The sequence below is a fragment of the Lichenostomus cassidix genome, chromosome 1, assembly GCF_008360975.1.
Source record: "Lichenostomus cassidix isolate B80296 chromosome 1, HeHo_3.0, whole genome shotgun sequence".
Taxonomy (NCBI): Eukaryota; Metazoa; Chordata; class Aves; order Passeriformes; family Meliphagidae; genus Lichenostomus; species Lichenostomus cassidix.
Genome location: NC_139479.1, coordinates 100,161,318 through 100,187,606, shown reverse-complemented (window position 1 = coordinate 100,187,606; position 26,289 = coordinate 100,161,318). Strand labels below are relative to the sequence as shown.

At 42.5% G+C, this 26,289-nt stretch overlaps 1 protein-coding gene across 1 annotated transcript in view; it reads right to left on the bottom strand.

Annotated features, from left to right (window-relative positions):
• Positions 1-1,781: 1,781 nt before the first annotated feature.
• The window catches only part of LOC146445450 (uncharacterized), a 105,879-nt gene continuing 81,371 nt past the window's right edge, over positions 1,782-26,289 (bottom strand). The window contains exons 3-5 of the mRNA XM_085050012.1: positions 24,837-24,994; positions 5,364-5,425; positions 1,782-1,885 (exon numbers count right to left, since the gene is read on the bottom strand). Coding sequence (XP_084906138.1) covers positions 1,821-1,885; positions 5,364-5,425; positions 24,837-24,994 — 285 coding nt within the window. The 3' untranslated portion in view covers positions 1,782-1,820. The remainder of the gene's footprint in view (positions 1,886-5,363; positions 5,426-24,836; positions 24,995-26,289) is intronic.

The following is a 26,289-nucleotide window of genomic DNA, read 5'->3' as shown; positions in this document are numbered from 1 at the left end:
CTGCACTGTCCAAGTTCTGGGACACTGTTCCAACAACATCCAAACTTTATCTTTATTTATAAAACACAAGAAAATTTCTCATGGGAAAAACCTGTGCTAGCCACACCCCTCCATAAAACAGAACTACACAGGTGCAAGGATATATATTGAACTCATTATAATACAAAGCGAGGATAGGTTATGCATATGTATAAGCGTATTGAGAAACTCTATGAATTTGTAACGTGTAACCACGCATATACTGAGCTATATGGGACTGACAGCGCGCGTGTCTTTGGAAGGCTACCTCCCACGTGCCCGGCGCTGCAATAAACATACCGGCTTTACAACTTCAAATTATTTAGGTTTTGAAGTTTTGTCTCTTTCCTAAATCAGGATTGTTTGAAGACTTCTCATGAATCTTGCTATAGATTCTCCTGTTAAGCATTAATAATCCCTACTCTAGCTACATGTGAACACGAGAATATGAACCAAAGCCCACAAAAGATTTTCACGGGTGGGAGTTATACTGACTGATCATTTTCTTACTGAAACTGGGATTTGGGGGCAAATGCTGACTATTAGACTGAAGAAATGCTGTAAGTGTTTATCAAAGACGATACTTTATTTAACAGTGAAACAGCTAAGAAAGAGCCACTGTTATTTTACAATACTTTATCCCAGAATTCACAAAAACATTTCCAGTGACCCATTAAGAGGATGCCTTCTTCTACTATTAATGTGAAACCTTATTCAGAAAAGAGGCTCAGTTTTTTATTTTAGGCCCAGTTTTTTATTTTAAAGAGACTGTACAAAACAAAGGCTGGCTATAAGAGGTCTTGGTTCTTTAGGCTGCTTTTTTAAAACAAAGCTTACAGTGTAAAGCAAAAATACAAAAATGCTTATGTTTAGAGTAGAACTTCAGGGAGGACAAGGAACAGCAGGATCACTTCTAATAATATTCCCTCTTTATATGTGTCTTCAAAAATGTAGTAAAAAATCTCTAGCAAAATATATCCCATATCATTTGTCTTTTTTGAGTAGCTAAAGGAACCATTTTACATCATAGCTTTCCAGATTTTCAACATTCGTTATTAAGTAAGTTGAGACAAGGAAAGATATTTACCATGATCCCACACTTTTAGGTTCCAAATAATTTGTTTATCACATAATCATTTCTAGCAAAAAAAAATTAGATCTTGAAATTAAATAATTTTGTGTATAGCGTAGTGAATATAAATGGACACTTTGATCACTAACTGACAGAATGGATTGTCTGTCTGAGAATAATTTGGGTATTGGACTTACATGTTCTTGCTTACAATCAGGCCTATAATAAATGAGGCTACTTACTATAATTAGCTTCCAAAATGGAATTCACTCAATCAGAGAAGATGAGAGAAAATGAGGAAATAAAGTTTTCTTTACTACTGAATACTACAAATCCTGTGTGTCATTTTGGCTATGAAAATATGAATTTTGTCTTGTTTTAATTTATGGCACAAAACAGAAGTCATATAAATGCTGTCTTCTCTTCACATGACAATTGAAGTGACAGAGTTTAAGAAGCTCAGGTTTAGATCGGGTTTATGGGAAAATAGTTCACACAGCACACCAGCCCTACCAGAGGCTACATAGATTGAAGGCTGTTAGAGTCAAGGTTCCTGAGTTGTTCTAACCAGGTCCATGTCCTCTGGATCCACAGACATAAATCTGAGACCTAGCTTTTAGACCTGGTTTAGTGTGATCCAGGACCTTGTTGTCTCCCTGCCTTTCCATAGAGAGGTCCAGAGCTTGGCTGTTCCTGTGTGTCCTGAGTGAAAGTTCTGGAAGTTTTTACATCAAGTCCAGCAGAGCCAGTTTCTGATGGCTCTGAGAGTGATGTACATGCTGCCAATAGGAGGTGCTAGTGAAAACATATTTAAGAAGAAATCAAAACAAGGTAGGCACACACTTCTTTGTAGTTGGAGGAGGAGGTAGAGGTAAAAATATGTGAAGGGAGAAAAACATGGAGACACCAAGGTCAGTGAAGAAGGTGGGGGAGGAGGTGCTCCGGGTGCTGGAGCTGAAAACCCTCTGGTAGCCATGGTGAAGACCATGGGGGGAGCAGGAGGTCCCCCTGCAGCCCATGGAGTCCACAAGAGTGCAGAAATTCACCTACAGCCCACGTCAGAGGAGCAGGTGGATGCCTGGAAAAGATTGGGAACCAGTTTGAAGTCTCATCAGAAGAGTTAAAACTGCAAAAGGCCTTGCAAGGGAGAGAAAGGCCTTGCTTCTGGGAGGGAAGCAGCCTGGCCTCGGCTTGGGAGAGTGCACAGCACCTTGTGGACAAAGAGACTCATGTTGCAGCAGAATTCGAGTGGGATGTTGCTCGTGAGATTGGACCCATGCCAAAGAAGTTCCCAGAGGACTGTCTCTCGTGGGAAGGACCCCGTGGCTAAGTAGACAACTCCTGTCCCTGATGGACTGACCAGAAAACACCCCTCACTCTGCCCCCTGACCATGCTGTTGGTTTGGAAAGAGGGAGGGGGGTGAGTGGAGAGGCTGCTTCTTAAGAGGTGGCGGTGAGAGCAGAAAAAAAACTGTCTGGAGAGAGAGAGAGATAAGTAGAGATAAAGAGTATTTGTAGTAGAAGAATTGTGGTGATGAATAGATTTATGGACCTGCTTTGTGGACTGAGAAAATACCCTGTACCCTGCCCCCCCTACCCAAGCTTGTTGGTTAAAAAGACGAAAGAGGGTGAATAAAAATGGGTTCGTAAGAGGGAGGGGGGTGAGTGAACAAAATAGTGTATGAAAAGTTTATTTTTGCCTTGCATTTATCCTCCAACTCTGTTGGGTAATTAAATCACTTTTTGCAACTTTAAGTTTAGAGCCTGTCTGCCCTTTTTCTTCTGTGCATCCTTCTACCAATGTCCTATCTCACTTTGACTCACGAAATTGGTGTGTATTTTTACAGTTTTTTTCTTGCAGCAAGAGAGAGTCGAGGTGCCTGGCGTTTAGTCAGGGTCAAACCCCGACAGCAACACTATTATTATAACATAGAAAAAGAAGATTTAGAGAGCTAACAATAAAGTATGGATTATGTTTTCTTGAGCAAAAAGAATTATTTCATAATATATTGCTCGCAATAAAGAGTAAGTCTCTGATTTTGTGCAGCAGTACTAACTACTGAGGACAGAGAATGAAAGCAATCATGTCAGATTAAGATTCTTTTGAATCACAGCAGAGAAGAGAGAGTGCATCTCCTGCATAAACCAATTATGTTACAGGCAGTAAACTGAGCAGGCAATCTTCAGCGATGCCTGCCTTTAACAGTTCTCCATATGACTCCTTGTTGGCAGGCCCAGGGGAGAACTACTGAAGGCAGAGCGATTATTTCAGCTTGCCAGGTAATTATTCCACAGCCTTTCCTGGAGCAAGGGGATATTAACTATTCCACCTCTTCTCTGTGCTGTAGTGAAATTAGGCTTCACATCACCATGTAATGTATGTGTACCAAATAATTGTTAATTGCAAAAGCTTATTTCTTCTGAAGTAATGAGAAATGGCATGCAGAAGAGCAAGGACTTAGTGCTGGGAGAATGATAAATTTCAAATAATTGATGTAAAATATGATTGCCATAAAGAAAGCAATGCAATAAGCAGGGATTCTCATAGATGAAAGACCAAGGTAAGAGCTCTGCATGTTGCAGTGAGAGTATTTCCACTGATTTCAGTGGATTCTGCCATTCTCCTGTGCAGATCAGGATAGAGCCCTCAACGGGGTAGCATAAGCCAGTGCTACCAGGGCTGGGCTATTCTGCTTTTTGGCTAATACTGCCTGTTGGGGGCCAGTTCTTTAATTAACATGTGCACATTTTGCCCCTAATGGAAACAGTGTGTGAAGGCCCTAAGCTCTGGAGGAATTTGCTGCAGGCTGTCTCAAGAAAGTTGTTTTCTCTGACGTGGCAAGAAAACTCATATCCATAATGCTCACACCTGCCAGTCTGCATGTGCCTTCCCAAGCTGCTTCCGAAGCCACAAGCAACCCAGCAGCAACTCCATCTTCATGCCTTTGAATGCCTCAGCCTTGACTTAATACTCCAGTCTGCTGAATAGAGGAAGGAATAGATCAGAAATCCTCAGAAGGATCCATGTTGCTGAGACATGACCTACATAGGATGGGGAACCTGGAGGAATACTGGTCTTGAAGCAATGGCCAAGCACCAGAGTAAGAGGAGTTGGGAGAGGTGAAGGACATCTCAGAGGATGGGGTGCCACATGGCAACAGGGGCGCTATTAGGAGCACAGGCAGGCAGGCAGCCCCAGCTGTAAATGCTGGGGAGAAATGTTGGCCTGAGAGCTGTCATGGATCAGAGCTGAAGAGATGAGCACCACAGTACCAGCCTACCCTGCGTGCCAAAAACTTTTGTCCTTGTGTGACTAGTCAAGGAATGCTTGATTACCAGTTTGCTTCTAAGAATCCCTGCTATCCTAGAAACATTTTGAGGAATCCATATTAAAAAAATTTTAAAAAGAAGATTCTTAAATACTAACTTTCCCTTTAAAATGTTGGAAGGTGACATGACCTCATGCTTATGAGGCAGAAGTATCTCTCCTTTTCATCAGCTGAAAAATTCTTTGTTTTGCCAGGCTCTGCAGAGATCCAGAAATGCAAAACTGTTATTAGGTGACAAGAACAGGGTCAAGCATGAGAGAAGCTCTTCATCCTCTAAATTTTAGAAGCACTTTTTTAAAGTCATGGAGCTAATTGTCCCTCCTAGAAAGATTACTAAAATAAAGGTACTGAGATTTTATTCAGAGCTAGGAGGTAGACCGTGCTGTACACCCTCTATCCCCTGCCCTGCAAAAGGCACTCCTTCCATGCCCCCGTGGTGGGCAAGGCTTGCCCATGCCCACTTACGACACAGAGCTTCTGTAAAGAACTTCTATTTAGCCTTGGTGTTTCACCAAGGTTTCATGCAGCAGAGAAATAGCAGCTGCCTAGAGATAACAACACAACATCTTGACCTTTGGGAAATACCAGCATATAAGAATGTATCTACCTTTTGAAAAATGTCAAGAGAACATTCTTTTTATTAAAAATTTTATATATATATATATATATATATATATATAATTATGTTTAAATCCATATATTATGCTTGTAGTTGTGCCTTATCATTTGGGGACAAGATCTCATCTGTCATGAGATATGTATAAAGTCAAAGCCACTGGAGGCTGAGCTGGCTCTGGAAAAAGAGATCATAGAATCATAGAATGGCCAGGGTTGGAATGGACCTTAAAGATCATCTAGTTCCAATAACCATGTGAATTTGAACTGCAAACAAGACAAGTACCTCTCCAGAGGAATAGAGGGATTATACCTACTCCAGTACTTACCTTTTGCCCTGGCACCACTGAGCCTCACCAAATTCCTCACAGCACTGTCTGGGAATGGAGATCTTAAAGAAAAAAAAAAAAAGCAGCAACAAATTTATATTAGTGACAACAAATATAGTCTTTCATTTCTGAAATTCTGTGAGAGTTCCTAGTTATTTTTTCATTGCTTTCACTAGAAGAGCCAAACAACCTTTAAGGCAATGAATCATAGAATGAACTGGGCTGGAACTGACCTTAAAGCTCATCTTGTTCCAATCCCCCTGCCATGGGCAGAGACACTTTCTACTAGGCCAGGTTGCTCCTAATACCTAATCTAAACCTACTCTCTTGTCAGTTCAAAGCCATTCCCCCTCATCCTGTTGTGGCTAGCACAGGTTTTTCCCATGAGAAATTTTCTTGTGTTTTATAAATAAAGATAAAGTTTGGATGTTGTTGGAACAGTGTCCCAGAACTTGGACAGTGCAGGCCTGGCCAATCAGGCCTGGGGGAAGGCTTCTGACTGACCAATCTGGGTGACTTTTGAGAACTCTATATATGTGATGAAATCAAAACAATAAAGGTCATTCCTTCTTGCCACTGAGAACTGGTGCTTTCATTACTCTGCTAGCTGCTCAACAGCGACATCCTGTCACTCCACAACCTTGTAAATAGTCTCTCTCCATCTTTCCTGTAGGCTCCCTTCAGGTACTGAAAGGCCACAATTAGGTCACCCCAATGCCTTCTCTAGGCTGAACAATCCCAATTCTCCCAGCTGTTCCTTGTAGGTGAGGTGCTCCATCCCTCTGATCTACTTGGTGGCCTCCTCTGCACTGGCTCCAACAGTCCTTCCTTGTGCTGGGACAAGGCTCCAGAGCTGGATGCAGCACTGCAGGTGGGGTCTCAGCAGAGCAGAGCAGAGCAAAGCAGAGCAGAGCAAAGCAGAGCAGAGCAGAGCAGAGCAGAGGGGCAGAATCACCTCCCTCCCCTGCTGTCCAGGGCGCTTTGGATGCAGCCCAGCACATGATGGGTTTCTGGGCTCTTAGTGCACAAGACTGAGGCATGTCAAGCCTCTCACCCACTAGCATCCCCAAGTCCTTCTTGCAGGGCTGCTCTGGATCTTTTCATCCCTAGCCTGGACTGATATGGGGAGTTGCCCTGACCCAGGTGCAGCACCTTCCACTTGGTTTGTTAAACCTCATGAGATTCCCATGGGCCACTTCTCAAGCTCATCCAGGTACCCCTGGATGACATCCCATCCTTCAGGTGTGCCACATGTATCACTCAAGTTGGTGTGATCACCAAATTTGCTGAGGGTGCACTCCATCCCATTGTCTATGTCATTACTGAAGATATTAAACAGCACTGGTCCCAGTACAGACCCTGAGGGACACCACTGGTGTCCATCGGGACTCTGAGCTGTTGACTATCACCCTCTGGATGTGCTGTCCAGCCTCTTTCTTATCCATCTAACAATCCAGCCATTGAATCCATCTTTCTCCAATTTAGAAAGAAGGATGTTGAGGGGGACCGAGTCAAAGGCCTTACAGAAGTTCAGATAAATGACATCCAGCTTTTGTCCTTACTTGTTCTTTTTAGGTTTGTCTCTGCCTTGGAGAGTAACATAAGCGTAAGGTACAGAGTTTCCTGGGCTGAAAAGCATTTATAACTAAATTTTACACAGTGCATGTGAAGCAGTACAACTTTCCTTTGGTGTAACTACAGTGTAAGGTCCTGAAGCCTCATACAGTTACTTCCACCCAGGAAGAACAGTACTGTAGCTAAATGAGGAATCCACATGCCAAGAGAACCCCTAATTGTATGTTGGGGAGTGGAGAAAGGATGAAAAATATCTGTTATTAAAGCAGTTATTAACATAAAATAGGAACGTTTCAGCTCAAGATGCAGCATGAAGTCAGAAAGAAGATACTTGATGGCATGGAGAACTGAATGCTGCATGATGGGTAGGCCCCAAATCACACTCCAGCGGTCCCTGATTCACAAAAGAGTAAGGTTCTTTTCCAGAGCAAATGTGTTAGATGAGGTTTCTTAGGGAGTTTGCCACATCTTGGGCTTGGGCACCATAAGCTGATTGCCCAGTGACAGCAAATGAACACAGCTTTCACTGTGTAATATTTCTACCTGCAAGGGTTTTTTTTGGTGTTTTTTTGTGCTCACTTTGATGTGACACAATGAAGGACAGTATCTGTGGATGATCCAGTCACCTCTTGCTGGGATTTCACCTCTCAGAGAATTCACATTCCTCTCTGCTCACCTTCTGGAGAGGAGGAATTACACTCCAATTGGAAGAGTTGGGGCCAAGGGACTTGTACTTATGTACTCAAGACATTGGCAGCTTTCAGAGGAAAGGGAAAGAGAACTGATGTGTGAAAATCAACTATGGACATAAAAAGATAATTTGCCAAACTGCCTGCTAATTCAGTCCCATTAACCTCACGTTTCCGCCAATGTTTCATGAAGAAGCTGGCATATCCCAGCTGGATAAGAGGTGCCAGCCAGCAGGGATGGAGGTAATCCAACAAGCAGGGCTGGCATGGGCACCCAGAGTGTGTGATGGCAGTGCAGACTGGACTCACCATCTCCCTGTGCCCCAGAGTCCCTAGCACACAGGGTCCTCACTAAACGCCAGTGACACCATCACAGGGTGTGAGGCACTCTGTGCTGTGCCATCTTGCAACAGTGCAGCCATCAGGATCAACCCTGTTTGCTTCGTAAAAATTGAAATTGCAGCTTTGGTGCAAGTTTAGATGGAAAGGAAGCTCTTCTTTTCTTCAGCTCAGTTGATTTTAAAAGACTGTGTCTTCACTCTGTGAAAAATGGAAATTTGCCTATGTTTTTAAACCTGCAAGACGGCTAATTATTCCACCAAAAAACCTCTGTGTGTGGGCGTAACTCCTGTTGATGCAAAGTGTGGTTGAGGAAAGGAAAGCTGCTGTCAATACTAAAACAAACAACTGTTTTATTTCCATTCGATTTTGCACCAGGACTGGGTATTAGCTTAGCCTGTGGTAAAACATCTTTTTCTTTCCTTTCTTTTTTCATCAACCTTTATTTTAGCCTGCAGATTTCCTGGGCAGCTGTATTACAATATATCTGAATTTTCTGGAAAGCTCTGCAAAGATGCAGTAAATCTCCTTCAAAGATAAAATTAATTTACCACAAGGAGCAGACAACTTCCTCTGAGCTGAAGATCCCTCTGTCCCTTCCCAGACCCATCAGTTCTGTGAGGTATGGAGGCAGATATATGGCAGGACTTCCCACCTCTGACTCTTGCATGGTGTCTCAATGGGTTTGCTGCAAATTCCCAGGAAAATTCTGGAAGGTCTTCAAAATCTGCCTTGGGAAAAACCCTCTGGGTAGATAAGGAAGATACAGGAAAAAACTATGAAAGCTTGGAGATGAGTTCATCTCAGCTCAATCAGGCCACAAATCCAAAGTGGGTAGAAAGGTTTTCTGTATTTAGTGATTTAATTACTTTTGCTTCCAGGTCCTGACAGTTTATTCGGCATTCAACAATCACAGAAAATAAAGGGGGGGAAAAACCCTTCTTTTCCCCAAACCGCCAGTCCAACTGTTAATTTCTGGGAAAACAAACCAAATAAAATGGTCCTTTTCAACTGGTATTCACACTTCATTTATCAAAAGACAACATTCTTGTGGGCTGTCTGTTGGGTAACCTGTAGCATCAAGTACAAAGTTTTAAAAGGGCATGCCCAACCCACTGAGATAGTTTTAAATTCCTTCTGGTCTTCATGACACCCCTGCAGCATGATGGGTAACAACCCTTCCTCCCACAAAGGGGCTTAGGGCAGGTTTGGTGGCCTGCAGTCATCACACCTGATTCCAGCTGGCATGGTCTTGGCAAAAGGTTTATATAGTTTCTGTATCACCATACAACCCATGAAAAAATTACATTTCAAGATCAGAGCCGAGCTCAGAAATACTACACAGGTCATAGGAAACATGTTAGTTGCCAGTGGAGCCAAGTACACCTTGAGGGCTTTTCATTTCCATGCTACTGGATGCCGGGGCAGTTGTCCCAGCACATGGTGCAGTATCCCCAGAGCCTCTGCAGAACTCCCATTGTGGGTCGGACCTCCCTGTCCTCTCTGCCACCCTGCCAGGGGTACAGCATGTGGAAATCACACTTTCACATTGCCACACAGACCTCTCTGACAGTCTTGTTGGCACACTTCAATAAATGATGCTAGCAAGAGACTTCCACCTGTCAACCTTGCATTCAATATTACTGCGGGCAGATCTCAATATTTCATGATGTCTGATTACATTTCTGAGTCCAAGTCTTCACTCAGACCCTAACTTGATGCTGAGTAATTTTCTTCCTGAATTACACAGATTACCAAATCATATGTAAAGGAAACCATTGGGAAAAAGCCAACTATTTTTTATTGCATTGACTCTAATAAAAAGAGACTGTGAAAAGGTATTATGTTCAGTATCAATTATTTACATTTCCAACAAGTAACTGACACATCCTCAAGTTAAAATTTCCATCTGTACTGGCTATAAAATATAGTTTTCATGGATTGGCATGGTTGTTACTGGCTGACAATTTAAATACATATCATGTACCATGCAATAGAAGCTGACAACATTAAGAAGAAAACACTTGACAGCCACTTGGGACAGCAAGAGAAGACTGAAAATTGTTGTAGATCTTTATCTATGCCTTCTTACTTTTAAACTCTGATCTCCAAGGTATGAAGAGCAGAAAGATTTATGTGCTCTTGAAAATTTCCAATACCTCCTGTTCAGTTTCCTTTCCATAAACAGGATAAATGAAATATTTCTAAATTTTAGATCACATTATCATATTTTAAAGAAGCAGCACCCAAGCCACTCTTGCTGCCTAGCATGAGAAATTTCCCTTAGCAGAAATCTTTGGCTGTCATTTTCCAGTCCTTGTACCCAGGGTAGATTGGAACTAATTACCTGAAGTGAGGAAATATTCAGATGAAGTCCTGGGTAGATGTATCATTTTATTTGTTTAGCCTATAGAGCCACTGAAATTAGTCTCTCATAGCAATGTATCTTTCATAGAGGAAGGAGAATTTGGGGGATTTTTTTCAGAAGCCAGGAAGTCAAAGAAAATACTATCAACTCCTTGGTAGGCCTGAAGATGTAGACAACTTGGGCAAAGTAACTATCCTGTCTCAAAAATTTACAATCTAGAGATTGTAGAGCTGGCCATCTGATGCCATAACAGATCCCAAAGCTGAATGCAGATGCTCAAAGCTGTGTCCGTTCCCTTTAGGCTCCATCTACGCTGTCACCAGCCTCTGCAGGAGAGCAAGGATAGGCAGAGCTGCTGCCAGAGGTAGGCTTGCACTCCCCTTTCTTACCTGTGGGCCATCAAGAAGCAAATGGCAGAGACTTAAATGCCTTTTAAAATTGCAAATGTTGAAAATACCAGCTCATCAAATTGATATAAAATGAGTAAGCGTATTTCTGGAGATTTTTTTAATTCTGTAGATCCCACTTTACTTAACCCAACTTCATCATGCTCGCAAGTCTTATGTGAGGATCATGCTGAACAGTGTGCAGGAAAAACAACATTTTGCTTTCCCTAGGCCAGAATTATTGTTCAGTTACAGACAGAACCAGTCACAGTTGTCCTATTTAATTTATGAAAACTCTTATCAAGTACCATGAGATATCTCTCACCATAACTCTCATCTGAACTATCAAGATCAAAAAAACTCTATTACCCATGGATGGATGTTGCGAATAAGAAAAACCTTACAAAATGGGCCTTGTTATCCTTGTAAAATCCTTGCTCACTCCTGTTACTTTGGCTAACCAGAAAAGCATTCTGGGAATGACTCAGCTAAACTAGAGGTGAAAAACAAGTCACATAACCCTGGAAAACAAGTGATAGAACCAGTGAGTGCTCACATCTTGATTTATGGTGGTTGGTTATAACCAGCGCATGTTCATATCGTGGTTTATGGTGGTTGGTTAAAACACATTTGTTGTGCTTCACAACAGTGTAAACTTATAACAAACTAACTGTTAAAAAACCCCGGGTTTTTGCAATAAAGCGATTCCTCTTTATGACTGCTAAGGTGAGTTCGTGTCATTCATCCATTACAGATGGAGAAGTGCTTGATTGAAAAATTCAGCAAATCTTGAGCTCCTGCTAGTGGGATGCTTTGTTTTCCCTCATGTCTCATAAAGCCAAGATCTAAGCTCTAAATCAGTCCCTTTATACTTATTCAGAAGAATCACCATCCAACCTTACCACTGAGTAGATCAGGCTTCAAAAGGAACTGACTACAGCAGCTAAAGAAAGAATGAACATAGGTTGGGCCCCTGATCTTCTTTAAAATGAGTATGACAGGTTTGTAAAGGGATGAGAACATCAGGACACTACTCTTCTGGCTTCAAAGACAAGCATCAATAAACCTGCATGTGTATATTGTGGCTTTTCCCAGGCTTTCTGATTAACAGGTCTGTCTTACTTTTTTGCAGGATTCCAACCCTTGAGACACTCAGCATTCCTTCTCCACACCACATCCCTAGCCTCAGTTTTCCTGCAAGTTCACTCATAGAAGCTCAACAACGGACTCAAATTACAAGCAACCAAATGGAAATATGGATTTTAGCGTTAGATTTTTCAGTGGAAGTAAGTATTGACTCTTGCCAGCCTGTCTCACTGCCATGTCCTTCATTCGTTTTGCCATCCTATGGGTGCAACCCATGAACCTCAGCAAAACCAGGGAGCAGCCACTGGTACAGTGGGAAGGACTCATGGCTGGGGAGAGGGAGACCAGTCCAGTAGGGAAGGCTTCCTTACCTGCCCTAGTTTGATTATATGACATAGTGAGACCTGGTGGAAACTTTGTTTTACTCTCACAGTCATATAGGTCAGGGACCATTTATACCTCACTACAGCCTCTTGTAGAAGAAGGTGGATATACTGCAATAACATAGCTGTAGCAGATATCTTACTCAAAGGTCCAGAGTTTGTTTTTAAGAAGCCTGTTATGGTTTATGTCCAGGCTCATTATGTGCACACCTATCAGGTGATTTTCCAGTCCTGAATCAGAGGGCTGATCCTTCATCCTCCACCTCAGGGAAACATCACCAAACAAGAAACAATGCAGCACACAGATATTTGTTTTCATTCCTAAATGTCAAGAATTTAGCTGGTAAGGTCTTAGCTAAGGCTTAGTAGCAGAGACTTCAATACAACATCACTTCTTTGATGAACACTCACAAGAACTATGCCTTGTTTTTTAAACACAGAAATAATGATGATGATAATTGACAGGGGCAGCCTGAGGTGATTCCATAGATTCTTGTTATGTGAGGTAGCAGGTGTAGAAGCAGCCCTTTCTCTTAACTGTCAATAAATGGCAGGTACCATGGCATCCCTTTGTGCCCTGGCAAGTACTCAAGGTTCCCAAGCCCATTACCGTAACAGAGCAGTTCACTGCTATGATAGTCAGCCTCAAATACAGCCAGACACAAGTATACAGATTTATTGCACATGTATATTCTGCATATCCTGCTGTACAATCTATACAATCTGTAGCTATCTATGTATTGTTCAAGTTACAGGGTATAATGAGTCTCATTACATGTGTTTACTGGATTCCCAGCATACATTACCATTTATTTTAAGCACAACCTAGTCACCAGCAGGTCACCATCTGTGTAAGACCAAGGGACATTAAATATCTAAAAATTAAGCCAGGAAGCGTATAATACTTTGACAAAAAAGGGTAAAATAATTTTTCCAGTTGAGCAATTGTTCATAAAGGTTAAGATGTAAAGGAGGGGGCTATAGGTACCAAAATCACAAGACAGCCTCACAGAATGTTTGGGCTTTGCAGTTGCATAGATGCCCATAACACACCCTCCCCTCATCTTAAAGATGCTCTACAATGAACGGAAAGATCAACATCCAAAGAGAAGACATGCTGTCATCTCCAGAGCTGCCAATACACAGGGAAAAAGACGTCCCTTAGACCTGAGCTAAACCAGAAAGCAGATGTGGGCTTGACTTCTTTTTCCACTTCCCTTTCTTCTTTCTAAACTTACTGACCATGTTTGGAATCCTAGAAAGAGAGAGAAAGTAGAGTTTCATCACAAGCCAAACTTAAGCTGATTGTGATCTTGGGACAGCTGCCAAACAGCTGGCCTTCCTCCCCTGCAGAGGAGGTGATGTTTAACACCAGAGTATGGATGATTTGCAGAGCCAAGCCTCCACATGGTGGTGATGCAAGGGGGCAGGGGTCTGCTTGGAAGATATTCTTCCAAAGCTCTTTGGCAAAGCTCTTTGGCTAGCAGTAATAAGGATGCAGCCCTGAGCGACACTGAGGGAGCACATAAATAAGGGTAATGAGATGAGCCACTGGTAAGTATGTTGTAATATAACAAAGATGGGACAATTTGGATAAACTGGGGAAAGGTGGTACCTAGATTAGTTCCTGTAATGGAGGACTTCTTGCCAATACAGTGTGGGATCTATTGAGAGAAATCTGGGGATTGCTTACTGGCCATGAAAAAATGCTTTTGCCCATGTTCCTGAAAAGGAACACGTCATCAATGTGTTGCAAATGTTGTGTGCTAAGATGGCCAGTTTGGCACTAATGCCAGAAAGAAGGACTGCCTCAAAGTCTCCCACCAGGCACATTTCCTGTGGGTGAGCAGAAGGATCAGGTGAAGTTGCAGGCTGGGGGAAGCCTAGCGTTACACAGTTCCCAGTTCAGCCTTCCTCCAGGTTTCAGCTGTCCAAAATCAGCTGCCATTGCTGGCAGCAGGCCAACTCACCTCCATGAAGGAACCAGCTACATAGGCTAGTCTGACAAAAAATAGTCACTTTCTTCGGAAATGTCTGTCTTTGGCTTTCCTTTTGTTTCTCCTGGCTTTGGTCTGCTTTTAGTCATGATTGTGGTAGCAATGGCATCCAAAGCCTGCCTTTTTTCACTCTTTACTAAGAGTGCAGACCGTAACAAAAATAATTAATGTTTTCCATTTCCAGAGTTGTGTAAATATGGACTGTCTAATCTTCACAGCAGACCAGACAGACAAACGTTTCTGCTCTAATTATTGCCTCCAGAACCTTAAGTGACACAGTCCTGGAGCTGGAGCTCCACAGATCCTTCTCTGGGCTGTTCTCCTGACTGCAGGGCAGCTCCTCAAGACACTCCCTGCTCATTGCTTCCTTCAGCAAGCAGTCCTGTGAAGCTCCTATAGAACAAAATGCTCCTGATCATTTTGTTTTTCCCCAGTTTTCTTTCCCTTCTTAAAGTGATGTACCATAACATCTCTTTTTCTCAGTTCTCTGCTTGCTGTGCACCAAATTCACAACAGAGTAGGAACAGGGTTTACAGTGGGTGCATCACAAGTTAGGCTTGGACAGGGGCTCTGCTTTTTGGCTCTCATGCATTGCTGCAATGTTAAAATTGTGACCACTGTTCTGGGTGTACCCACTGCAAAGTAATCATAGGAGCCACTAGATACAAAATCTTGGTCATTATTTTCTCAAGGTGTTTTGTCCAAACATTGATGTCTTAGTGAAGCCCAAGAAATGTATTCAACTTCCCTTAATTCTTTTGTGCAATTTCTGCCTCAGGATGTTACACACTATTACTGTGTGCTGTAAGTACTTGTTGTGTTTTATTCCACTGTGACTAAAACAATTATTTTTCTAGTTACTACAGCATTTAGAGAATTTCCAGGATGAAAGTGAATATAGAAATGCCAAACATTTACTATTCTAATAAGACAGCCATCAGTGCTTTATGAACTATTCCCTTACATCCAAAAAAAAATCACTGTGATTTCACAAAGGGTGCTGTGAACATTTGCTTTAAATTGAAAGATTGTATTTCTGCTATAATAAGAACAGTGTTAATATTGATCCAGGTGCTCTATGGAGGAAACTAATGTTTTCATTTTGGCACTACTGAAAATCTAGTCCACTATTATACACAGGCAAAACTGCATCTTTCAAAGTTACCAACATTAAGAAATCAAATTGTTACATTTTTCACTAATTAAACACAGCTTATAATAACATTAACGATCCTTTCATCAGCGTATATAATTTAGGCGATAGCAGCCTACCACATTAACTTCCCCTGGCTTTGCCTTGGCCTTCTAACTCCTCCAACAGATTCTTACCTAATTTGTAAAGTCTCCCAAATGTGTCACTAGCTCTTTAACAGGCATCTCCTGCTGTTTGGTATGTACCCTAGAAACAGTAGGCTGTCAGAGAGAGAACTGGTTTTGAAGTAGCTCTTCGGGGAGGGGAGGGGGGGAAGAAGGTAAAGAAATGCCAGATAAAATCAAGTTTGTGAAATGCATCATAGCTTGAAATATCCCTCATACATGACTAACTAAGACATCACACAGATTATTTTTTCCCACACACAGGACTGGCATCAAAGCATGTGCCAGCATATGCCCTTGTAAGCATCTGCAATTCCTGCTGCTTCCAATCCCTAAGAGAAATCCTGCAACGAGGCAGACATCTAATGCACTAAACTAGGAAACCAAGGAGAAAGGCTCACAGGACCAGGCCCTATAGTACTCACATAGACCTTCCCTCTCTAATTCTACAGTGCAGTCTAGAAACCATGAACCAAAGTCAGGGCAACCTGAGACCACAAGAAAACCAGAAGCATTTCAGCCAAGTCCATGAACTCTCCAGGGCAATGCTACATTCACCAACCAAATCTGTGCTATCCACTGCCAAGTGAGAGAAGCAAAGCAAAGGATCTTGGGGCCTTTCTCAGATGCATTTTACATTTTCCGTTTTGTTTTTTTTTCCTTTTTCTTACGTTACAGCATGATGTAGGGTAGACTGAAAAAGTCAGTGTGACTAAGTAAAAACTCTTTGTACATATGTGCTCATTGGCAAGTTATTCATGTGAAACTGGATAAATGACCACTGCTGGTAATACTTGCACTGCAGGAACTTTGAATACAGACACATTCTTTGCACACAAAGAATCATGGCACCATAGAGAGGTTTGGATTGGAAGGGACCTTAGAAATCATCCAGTTGAATCCCGTTGCCATAGGCAGAGACACCTTCCACCAGCCCAGGTTGCTCAAAGCCCTGTCCAACCTGGCCTTGGACACTTCCAGGGATGGGGCATCCACAACTTTGATGAGCAACCTATGCCAGTGTCTAACCATCCTCACAGTGAGGAATTTCTTGATAGTATCTAATCTAACTCTATCCTCTGAAACCATTCCCCCTTTTTCCCTACATGCTCTTGTAAATAGAAGTGCCACTTCAGCCTTCTTTCAGCACCCTTCAGTTATTGGAACATTTCAATTATTTCAACTAAACTCACATAACAGAACTTTACTATTGGCAAATGCTCCCATTTGTTTCACAGCAACTTTTTTGTTCTGTTCTTTTAGTTTTATAAATCACTCAGTTCTACTTATTTTCAATGCCATCACCACCACTTTCTGAAATTAGGTTACTCTATACTAGGTTTGCCTGGTTTGCTGAAAGGGCAGTACCTTTATGTTTTATGCCCTTAGCAAGGAAAAGAGATGTGTTGTCCTTTGAGATAAAAATCACCGTCTGGTATGCCCTAGTATATGTGGATCTGCAGAATATTAACATACAAAAATGAACATTCTCTCTGCTGCTTTAATAGCAAAGAAATAGCTCTCAATCACTACTAGATTCTCATTTCCATATTTTTCCCTGGAATAAGTAATGTAAACATTGTAGGTACTTTGGTCACTATGTCCTTTATGCAACACCATCAGAGGCAACATGTACTCGCGAAGCTGAAAAACTGAAAACTCTGTGATCCAACACTTTTAGTCATTTTCCAGAAATTCTTCTTTATGCAAGAAATCTGTCTCCTAACTTGTTCTGACAAAGGTCACCACTGGAGAAATTCTTTCTCTTAGGGAAGATTTATGATCTGTAGGATAGTTTTCTTTCTCTGCATTCTTCAGAAGACTCAATTCATCAAATACAAACTGCTCTTTGATTTGGGTGTCTCCATGTTCAGCACAAAGAAATGAAATATGGGAATGGGAAAGCGACAATACTCATTATCTATAGGTAACTTTTTGGCACCAAAATACTATCCAGTGTGATCAACTAGAAAGTGCTGAGGTACTACCATAGAATGATGCAGTAGGAACCCGGTTCTCTGCAGGATAGCTGTGTTTATTCTGTTCTTCATGCTGGTTACCATGTTGGCAGACACATCAATACCCCAGCATATGGTTTTGAGTAGGGACTGCCAAAACACCACACACAGAAGATTGCTCTTCATGGGAGGATTTCAACTGGGATCTCTTGATCTTGACTGAGAGGTCAGGGTAGCAGGTTGTCGGGGTTTGACCTTGACTAAATGCTAGGCACCTCGACTCTCTCTTACTGCAGAAAAAAACTGTAAAAATACACAATAATCTCATGAGTCAAATGACACAGGACATTGCTAGGAGGATGCACAAAGAAAGGGCAAACAGGCTCCAAGCTTAAAGTTGCAAAAAGTGATTTAATTACTTAACAGATTTAGAGCATAAAATGCAAGGCAAAAATAAACTTTTTATACACTGTTTTTGTTCACTCCTCCCCTCTCTCTTACGAACCTATAGTATTCACCCTCTTTCCTCTTTTATAACTAATAAGCCCAGGTAGGGAGGTAGGGTGTGAGGTATTTTCTCAGTCTACAGAGCAGGTCCATAAATTTATTCATTACTACAATTCTTCTACTATAAATACTGTTTATCTCTACTTATTTTTCTCTTTCTGTCCGGACAGTTTTTTTCTGCTCTCACCCCTACCTTCTTAAGAAGCAGTCTCTACGCTCACTCCCCTTTTTCCAAACTAGCAACACAGACTGGGGGAAGGGTGAGGGGTTCTCTGGTCAGTCTATTCGGGGAGAGGGGTTCTCTACTTAGCCACTGGGTCCCTCCCATGAGAGACAGTCCTCTGGGAACTTCTTTGGTGTGGGTCCAATCTCATGAGCAACACCCCACCCGAATTCTGCTGCAACATGAGTTTTTGTCTATAAGGTGCAGACTGCCGAGCCAAGGCCAGGCTGCTTCCATTCTAGGAGCAAGGCCTTTTTCTCCCTTGCAAGGCTTTTGTAGCTTTAACTCTTTCGATGAGACTTCAAACTGGATCACAGCTTTTTCCAGGCATCTACTTGCTCCTCTGACGTGGGCTGTGGGTGGATATCTGCATCTTTGTGGACTTCATGGGCTGCAGGGGGAACCTCCTGCTCCCCCCATGGTCTTCACCACAGCTAGCAGAGGGTTTTCAGCTCTGGTGCCTGGAGCACTAGATCACCTCCTCCCCCACCTTCTTCACTGACTTTGGCGTTTCTATGCTGTTTTCTTTCTACATATTTTTACTTTTGCCTCCTCCTCCTCTAACTACAAAGAAGTGCGTGCCTGCCTTGTTTTGATTTCTTCTTAAATATATTTTCACAAAGGTGTAACTAGCACCTCTAATAGGCCCAAACTTGGCCAGCAGTATGTCCATCACCTTCAGAGCCATCAGAGATTGGCTCTGCTGGACTTGATGTAAAAACTTCCAGAACTTTCACTCAGGCCACACAGGAGCCATCTTTGTGCCACTCCCCACCCCTCAGACACCTCCCCAGGCCTACCACAACAGCTTCTGAGGAGTCCAAATTTCTCCTAGATGTTAAAAAATACTTTACTGATGTTTTGGGCGAATCAAAACCACCACACAGGTGAAATGTCACAGAACACAGAACAGAAGTAATTGAAAGGATAAGCCAGTTCAGGACTTGTCACCTCTGAACAGGAAAACAGAAATGAGAATGTAACTCTCCTTTCTCGGAGAAGACTCCAACGAACCAGCAGCAATCAAAAACCTGAGATGCAGCTCAGTTTTCCTCTGGCTGGGTCACAAGTGCCTTGGTAGCTACTGGACTCAGCTTGGCCAATGGCCACAGCACAGATCCTCTGAACTTACACTGGCAGGGCCTGAGACCATTGGCACTTTTAAGTGGAGTTTCAAGGGGATAAGTTCAGTCAGCCAGGAAAGGACAAATACAACTGCAAAATCTGAACAAGAAGTCAGTAAGGTCTTGTTTCAAGAATGTCTCTGAATAAATTTTATGCTCAGTTAAATGTTGCTTCAGTTCTTCCCTGAATGAGGACTGAATACCTAAAACACCTGACTTGGGGATGATGAGATATTGGTTTCACTGGGATCCAGCATCTCCTTTTTACAAGCTGCTTTTTTTATTCTTTACTACATGGATACACCTGAAAAGAAGACAAAGGCTACACTGGAAAACATTTAAATGCATTCTGATCTCCATGAATCAGCAGTAACCTGCGCAGAGTTGATGCCACAGCTGTGCTGAACTCTAGGCGCTGTAGCATTCTCAAACTTCTCAGACACCCAACTCAGAACATTCAGCACTTTTAAATCCTTGAAGAGACCCACTGTCTTTGTGGTTTGCATATAAACCTAAGAAAAATAATAGTCTTAACACTGAAGGATGATGCTTTAGGTAATGGAATACTCTATTCTGAAGTCAAATAATTGCTGCAGAATTACAGTTAGCCTCATAAGTACATGGAACTTTAAATTTTAATTTTAATTTTAATTTAAATCCTAAAGATTTGGACTGTATATAGTTGAGAATAAGAAAGTTTGAACAATATGCACAACAAAAGTAAAAAGTGTTATTTGGTGACCTACAGTTTTAAAATGCCCAACACAACATTCAAAACTAATCAGATGCTCACAGTCTCTACCTTCATCTCTTTGCTAAGGTTGAATATCCTCATTACTGGCAAATAATATTACTCAAAAACCCTGGCTTTATGCAATCAAACTGAAGTCAGATCTAGGATGCTTTAATATTTGTTTTGCATTTCTTCTCCCAGTTGTGAATTTTGCTGATTCAGTACTTTTATAATACAATCAAAGTATCATTTGCTGATATAAAAGGCCTTGTAGTATATTTCCAATGTATAGAGTATTTAAGTCTAGGTAAAAATAAATCAGCTATAAATTAGTGTATTTCACATATGAAAATTCTTTTTATGTTAACATTTTAGTTCATAAACTAGTCACAAACTGTTTAAAAGTAGGCACTTAAAAAATCTGCCCTTGGCAAATAAGAATTAATTTTTAGTTATTAAAAAACTCCCAACAGTGCTTCTCCTTGTAACATGCTTAGCAGACCAATATGCACAGTGATCATTGGGTATTATCAGCTGGAAGTAGAAATGGAAAACAGCTTCAGTCTTCCTTGTTCTTGCTTATTCCCCTCGTTTCAAGGAAAGGCATAGCAGTTACCTCAAGACAAGAGCTGGTGTTTTCCCCCAGAGTAAGCCCTAGTAGCTGCCTCGTGTGCTTGTGAAACAGTTTGTTGAACCATTTGCGCCACTTGCACATTCCTGCATAGGGAGAGCCCCACTCCCATGTGCTGCAGCTGTAGCTAAGAACTGATGTCAAGCACTACTCATCAGACACTAATATGAACTGTTTCTTTGGTCACATGTTTATTTGTGAAATATGACAGTCCAGAGTGGACAGCATTTTTATTCTTCCTGAGCCTTGCCAATCTTTCCAAGTTATTTCAACACCTGGCCACATGTGTTGATGCAAAACCCAATCCTATTTGTCCCTGAGCTGAAAACATTGTCCCAACAGTTCTGGCTGTTTCAACGGGCAGTCAAAAATCCATGTGAAGCCATGTTAATCATTTCCGTGAATATCCAGGGTGTGTGTGTGTGGAGGCGGGGGGTGAAGGGTACTGTATCACAGTCTGTGGGGTTGAAGTATACGGTGGAGCTGGGTCAGCTGGGTACTCCATTTCATATTCATAACTGTATGGTGGTGGAGCTACTGAAATGGGAGAAAAAAGAAGACAGAGTTAAAAATCTGCTTTTCAGACGCAGCCTTCAAGAATTGTCTTGCTAATATCCAGACTTGCATGCAACTGATATAAAATGTCCTGGCAATGCATTCTTTTTTTTTTTTTTCAGGCTGCCAGTATGCAATTTATAACAATGTGAGTCATTGTTTATTGCCCTTTCCTTCACTCCTTAGTTGTATGCCCACTGACACACTATGCCAGCAACAGTGTTTGAGTGCCTGTATGGCAGAGGATACCAGGGGAATGTGGCAGAGCTAAACCTTTTCAGGGGAGAAAGGCTGGGTGTTTATGTGCATTCCCTTCCGCCACCTTCAGCAGCAACAGGTATTTACATCATGTCAAAATGACAGGGCAGTCAGGGCCCTCAATCTTCAAAAACACCTCAAACACCCACTGGATCTCCAGGTGACATGCCACACCGTGGCAGACGCAGCAGCATCACACCTCCCAGGACAAATGCCAGACATCTTACCATGGCTTGGGCTGAGGAAGAGCAAAGCTTTCACTTTGTTCACACCAATGGAGATATCTAAGGAGAGCCCAGCGTTTGTATACTGAGTTAAGCATTTAGGAGACAACAAAATTATTCACAAGTAGCTGAAAATTTCTTCTCAGCTACTTCTATTAACTTTAAAGAAAAAGGATACATTCAGTGACTAAAAGGACAGTAAATGCTGAAGAATGATAGTATGGTAGGAACAAAAGGCTCCCTTATCAACATCCAGTTAGAGTAGTCTCTACAAACTTTAAGGTCCAGAGTCTGCTCATGGCTCCATTTATGTCAACACAGATTCTTTCCTTTCCCCTCCATAGATATGTCAGACAGACCGGCAGTGAAAAAGCACTGGCATAGTAGAAACAGAAACCTTGAATGTTTGTGCTGGGGGGAAGACTGTTGGGGTGGATAATACCACCTCAGGAACTGCTGGAGAGCTGAGTGGTTCCACTACCACAAGGCTCCACTGGTGGAAGCCATCTTAGCCTTCCCCCTGGAGAACACGATGGTTCCTCCCCAAATTATGTAAATCCCCCCAGCTGTAACCTAACCCCTGATTCCATCCCTTCCTCTTCCCCATTGGTTGTGGTGTTCCCCCCGCCTCCTCTCCCCTGACCCTCCAGCCATCCCTTTAAATGTAGACGGCTGGGGTCTTTCGCCCTCTTTCACCCTGGAACCCTTCAGAATAAACCTCTGGAACCTCCAGCTGACTGAGCGCTCTGAGTTCTTTGTCTCTGGTGACGCACGAGTTATCCAACTCCGTGGGTGAGTGAGAATCTGTGCCTTACACCGGCACGGGTGTGAGAAGGGCCTTTCTGTACAGCACCAGGCAGTGCTGGCTGGAGTGATCTCTCGATAGCCATAGAGACACTTTCGGTAAACGCAGAGGCCTGGTTCCACGCCTCCTCCCCCTCCGCGTTAGAAGACACTCAAATTTGAGAGTGCCATGAAAAGCATGCCCTGCTCTCTCAAAAACTGGGCTGCTGCTGTGGCTGAGGCAGAAGGAAGAGCATCCCCACGCTTGCTGTTCCTGTCCAAAACAGGTAATCGCAGGGGCAGTGTTAGCCACAAGCAGGTCAGTCATTGCTCAAGAAGTATTCATGATAGAATATCAATGCAGCCAAAGCCAGGTCAGTCATTGCTCAAGAAGTATTCATGATAGCAAGGAACACAGAAATAATTTCCAAGCTTCCCTATCCTCCAAAACCTGCTGCTGCTGCTGCTAGGAGGAAAAACTGCTGAAACTGATGTTTGCACCAGAGACCTTGAGCGTGGAGAGTGAAACTGCCTAGAGACTGAGAAATAAGGGTGAGTCATTGCAGGAGGAGACTTAGGGAGGAAAAGGTTATAGCCCTGGAGTTTTTACTTTGTTCTTGTATTCACAGCTTGCAGTGACTATTCATTTTTGAAGTAGCTCTTCAGCAATTCACAGTTGAGAATATTGCCATTTTCTTTCATACTCTATGCAAAACAATGTTGCAACAATAAGGATGGTTAGAGATGCTTTCAGTCCAACTGGAAAGATAGGGTGTGAGGGAGAAAACAGACATTAAGACTGACATGATAAAGAAATACATAAGAAATATTGCATAGCTTGACTATGAGTACACATAATGCACCTGAAGTTTGCTGCAACCTTTGCAACAGGAGGGAATATAAAGGCAGGGGATCTCTAAGAGTGGGATGATGAGACTTCATGCATGAAACCCCTTTGCATTTCATTACAGTGAATTCCCAAAGTTATCTCAAGGCAATTGCTCCTGGATTTGTAATTAACAATGTCACTGATTTGCATAAACACCATTATGCTGCATCCAGGGTCTGCTTTTTTTCTTCAACAATGTGGCCACTTTCACATGGTAGGTGCAGAACGGAGGCAAATGAGCCTTGCAGACCCCAACTGGCTTGCTGCCACCTCTTTACCTGTACCATCCTAGACTGGTGCAAGTTGACAAGTGTGGTGCAGTGGGTGGCTTTACACCAAGATGGCACATACATAGCCCGAAATACCAGCTCATACTCCCTACATACACAGCTGCACTGCCCCAGAGACACAACGGGTCGCTACTGTCCTCTGGGACGCCCCAGACCCTGTGACAGCTCTGGCTTAGGCCTTGTGCCTTCCCTGCTGCTGCCTGCACATAAAAAAAAAATTACATTAAAACAATTTTAACTCACACACAGGCCTTCATTGAGTACGTCCAACACAGCTAATTTTGACCAAGGCACAAACAGGTGCCTCTGCACCATGTCCGCACTTGGGGGGGGGCTTAGAACTAGATGATCTCTAAGGTCCATTCCAACTCAAGTCATTCTAAGATTCTATGACCATGGTCCAAATTTGTATCCCAAGTTCGAGTTCAGGCATGGTGCCAGGTGAATGCAGAGATCCAGCACTGCATCCTAGCCAGCAGTCCCTCCTGGAACACACAGTACAGAACACCCTGCAAGTGATGCCCGTAAGCTTTTGTAGAAGTCACCTGGGATCCTGCAGCAGCCAGCAGTGCTTGTGAGCTCTGGTCAAGAACCAGTCAGCTCAGGCTGCATTAGACTCCACATTACCCACCACTCAAAGCCTTTGCACTATGGTCCACAGACCTTGTTGTCCAGGTTTTCCCCTCTCTGTGGTATGCCAGGCCCCAATTATATTGGACAATGCAAAGGAGCTGGCTGCACATGAACAAGAACAAATTAAAGAAACAGAACACTAAAGAAGAACAACTGATCAATTGCCAAAGAGCCTCTAACACAGGGAGAAGGTCTGTCCAGCACAATGCAGCACTGCCTGAGCAAGGACTTGACACACTCCTGCAGGCACCACGAGCCACCCAGCTGTGAAGTGTGGCACCTGGCCAAATCTCCTTAGCCCAGTCAGCAGCTGAATAAACCTGCCCAGGCAGAACTGTGCTGCAAGACACTGTGCACTGAGCTGTCCTGCATTTCTCAGCAGGAGCTGTGCCATCCCCCTCTGGACTGAGAAGAGCCTCCTGCTGCAGTCAAATCCCCACTAACTGTAGAGCTGTAACTACCCAAGGATAACACTCCTATCATGACCACAGGCCCTCTTGCAGGGCTGTCACTTTGCTTCCTTACCTGGGTACGTGTTGATGGTGTCGATGTGACTGGTTCAGATGACCCCTACTCGAGTCCCATGGTTGCTCTTCATGCACATGCAGATACAGATGGCAATCCCAGCAATCACTCCCATTATAAATATTATGCCGAAAACAATTCCAGCTATCGTTGTGCCTCTGCAAAGGGAATGGAAACATGCAGTCTGACTCAGACAAATTATGTTTAAAAAACAAAATTCTTTTCTCAAGAAAAAAAGTGGGAAAAAAATGCATATTGATTACTGAAAATGCTACAAATATTGATCCATCAAAGCATTTGAATAGAAAAAAATGAAAGGCATCTGAAATCAAAATGAGAAACTCTTTCAAAGTCACCTTTGCAATTGTGCCACATCACTCTGCTGATTTACCATATATTAAATCCTCCTGTTCCAGGGCCATCTGAATTAATCTACTTTTAAACACTATCAGGAATAATTCCTTCCCATTCCCCTCATCACATATAATCTTTTTTTTTCTGAAAGGTATTGGTATGATTTTCTTTTGAAAAGAAAAATGCCTAAGTTATTCCCAGCAATACATTTCATGTATCCATGTGCATGATGTACTTCCATAGGAATACTGTCATGGTTTTACCTTAGGTCAAGAAGTCCTCCTGCTGTGTTTCTGAGACCACAGATTAAGGAGAGCCTCCTCTTCTCAAGGATAAGCGCATGAGGTAAAGCAATTCCCACCCTTTCACACATCTGCTGCTGCAGCCAGCACATGTACTTGAGGCTTAAACTATTTCCTTTAAAATGGTCCAGAGGAAGGAATTTAACTCAGCTCCTGAAGTAATGTATCAGACTTTCCTTGAAATTTTAATATAGAGAAAGGAAAGAAAGCTTTATTGCACTAACACATTGGAGAAAAGCCCCTCTAAGAGACACTGAAGAGCTTCCAATAATACTGAGGGCAAAATCAGCCTTTCTGATGAACCCTACTTCACTCAGGTTTGTTGTCAGCTACAGGCAGTAAAGCATATGTTCTATGAAAGATGGTATTTATAGCCTACCCTTTTATGAAAAAGCCCAGTAACTTGCCAGAAATATTCTTACTCTGTGCATCTCTTCATCTTCCAGCAAAGACTTCAAGTTGCAACCTTGCTGGCAACCTTTCTACTGGGTATTCTAATCAATCCAAATTGATAGTTTGCCAGCATGAATAAGCCTCACTAGGAATTGTTGCAATGTAGAGAATAAAACAGGCACTGCAGTGCCACAAGTATTAAAAGAAGTCTAAACCATAGTTTAGATTCCCCATTTTCAAAAGTCTGAAAATTATAGTCTGCTTGCTTCAAAAAACTCTGCAAGAGTCAGGATGGACTCAATATCTGAAAAATGAGACCTTCTATTTAGGAACCTAAATATGCATTTAAGAGCTTGTTTTTAGGCCCCAACTATTCAGGAACTTGGCCATGATTTGCACTACAA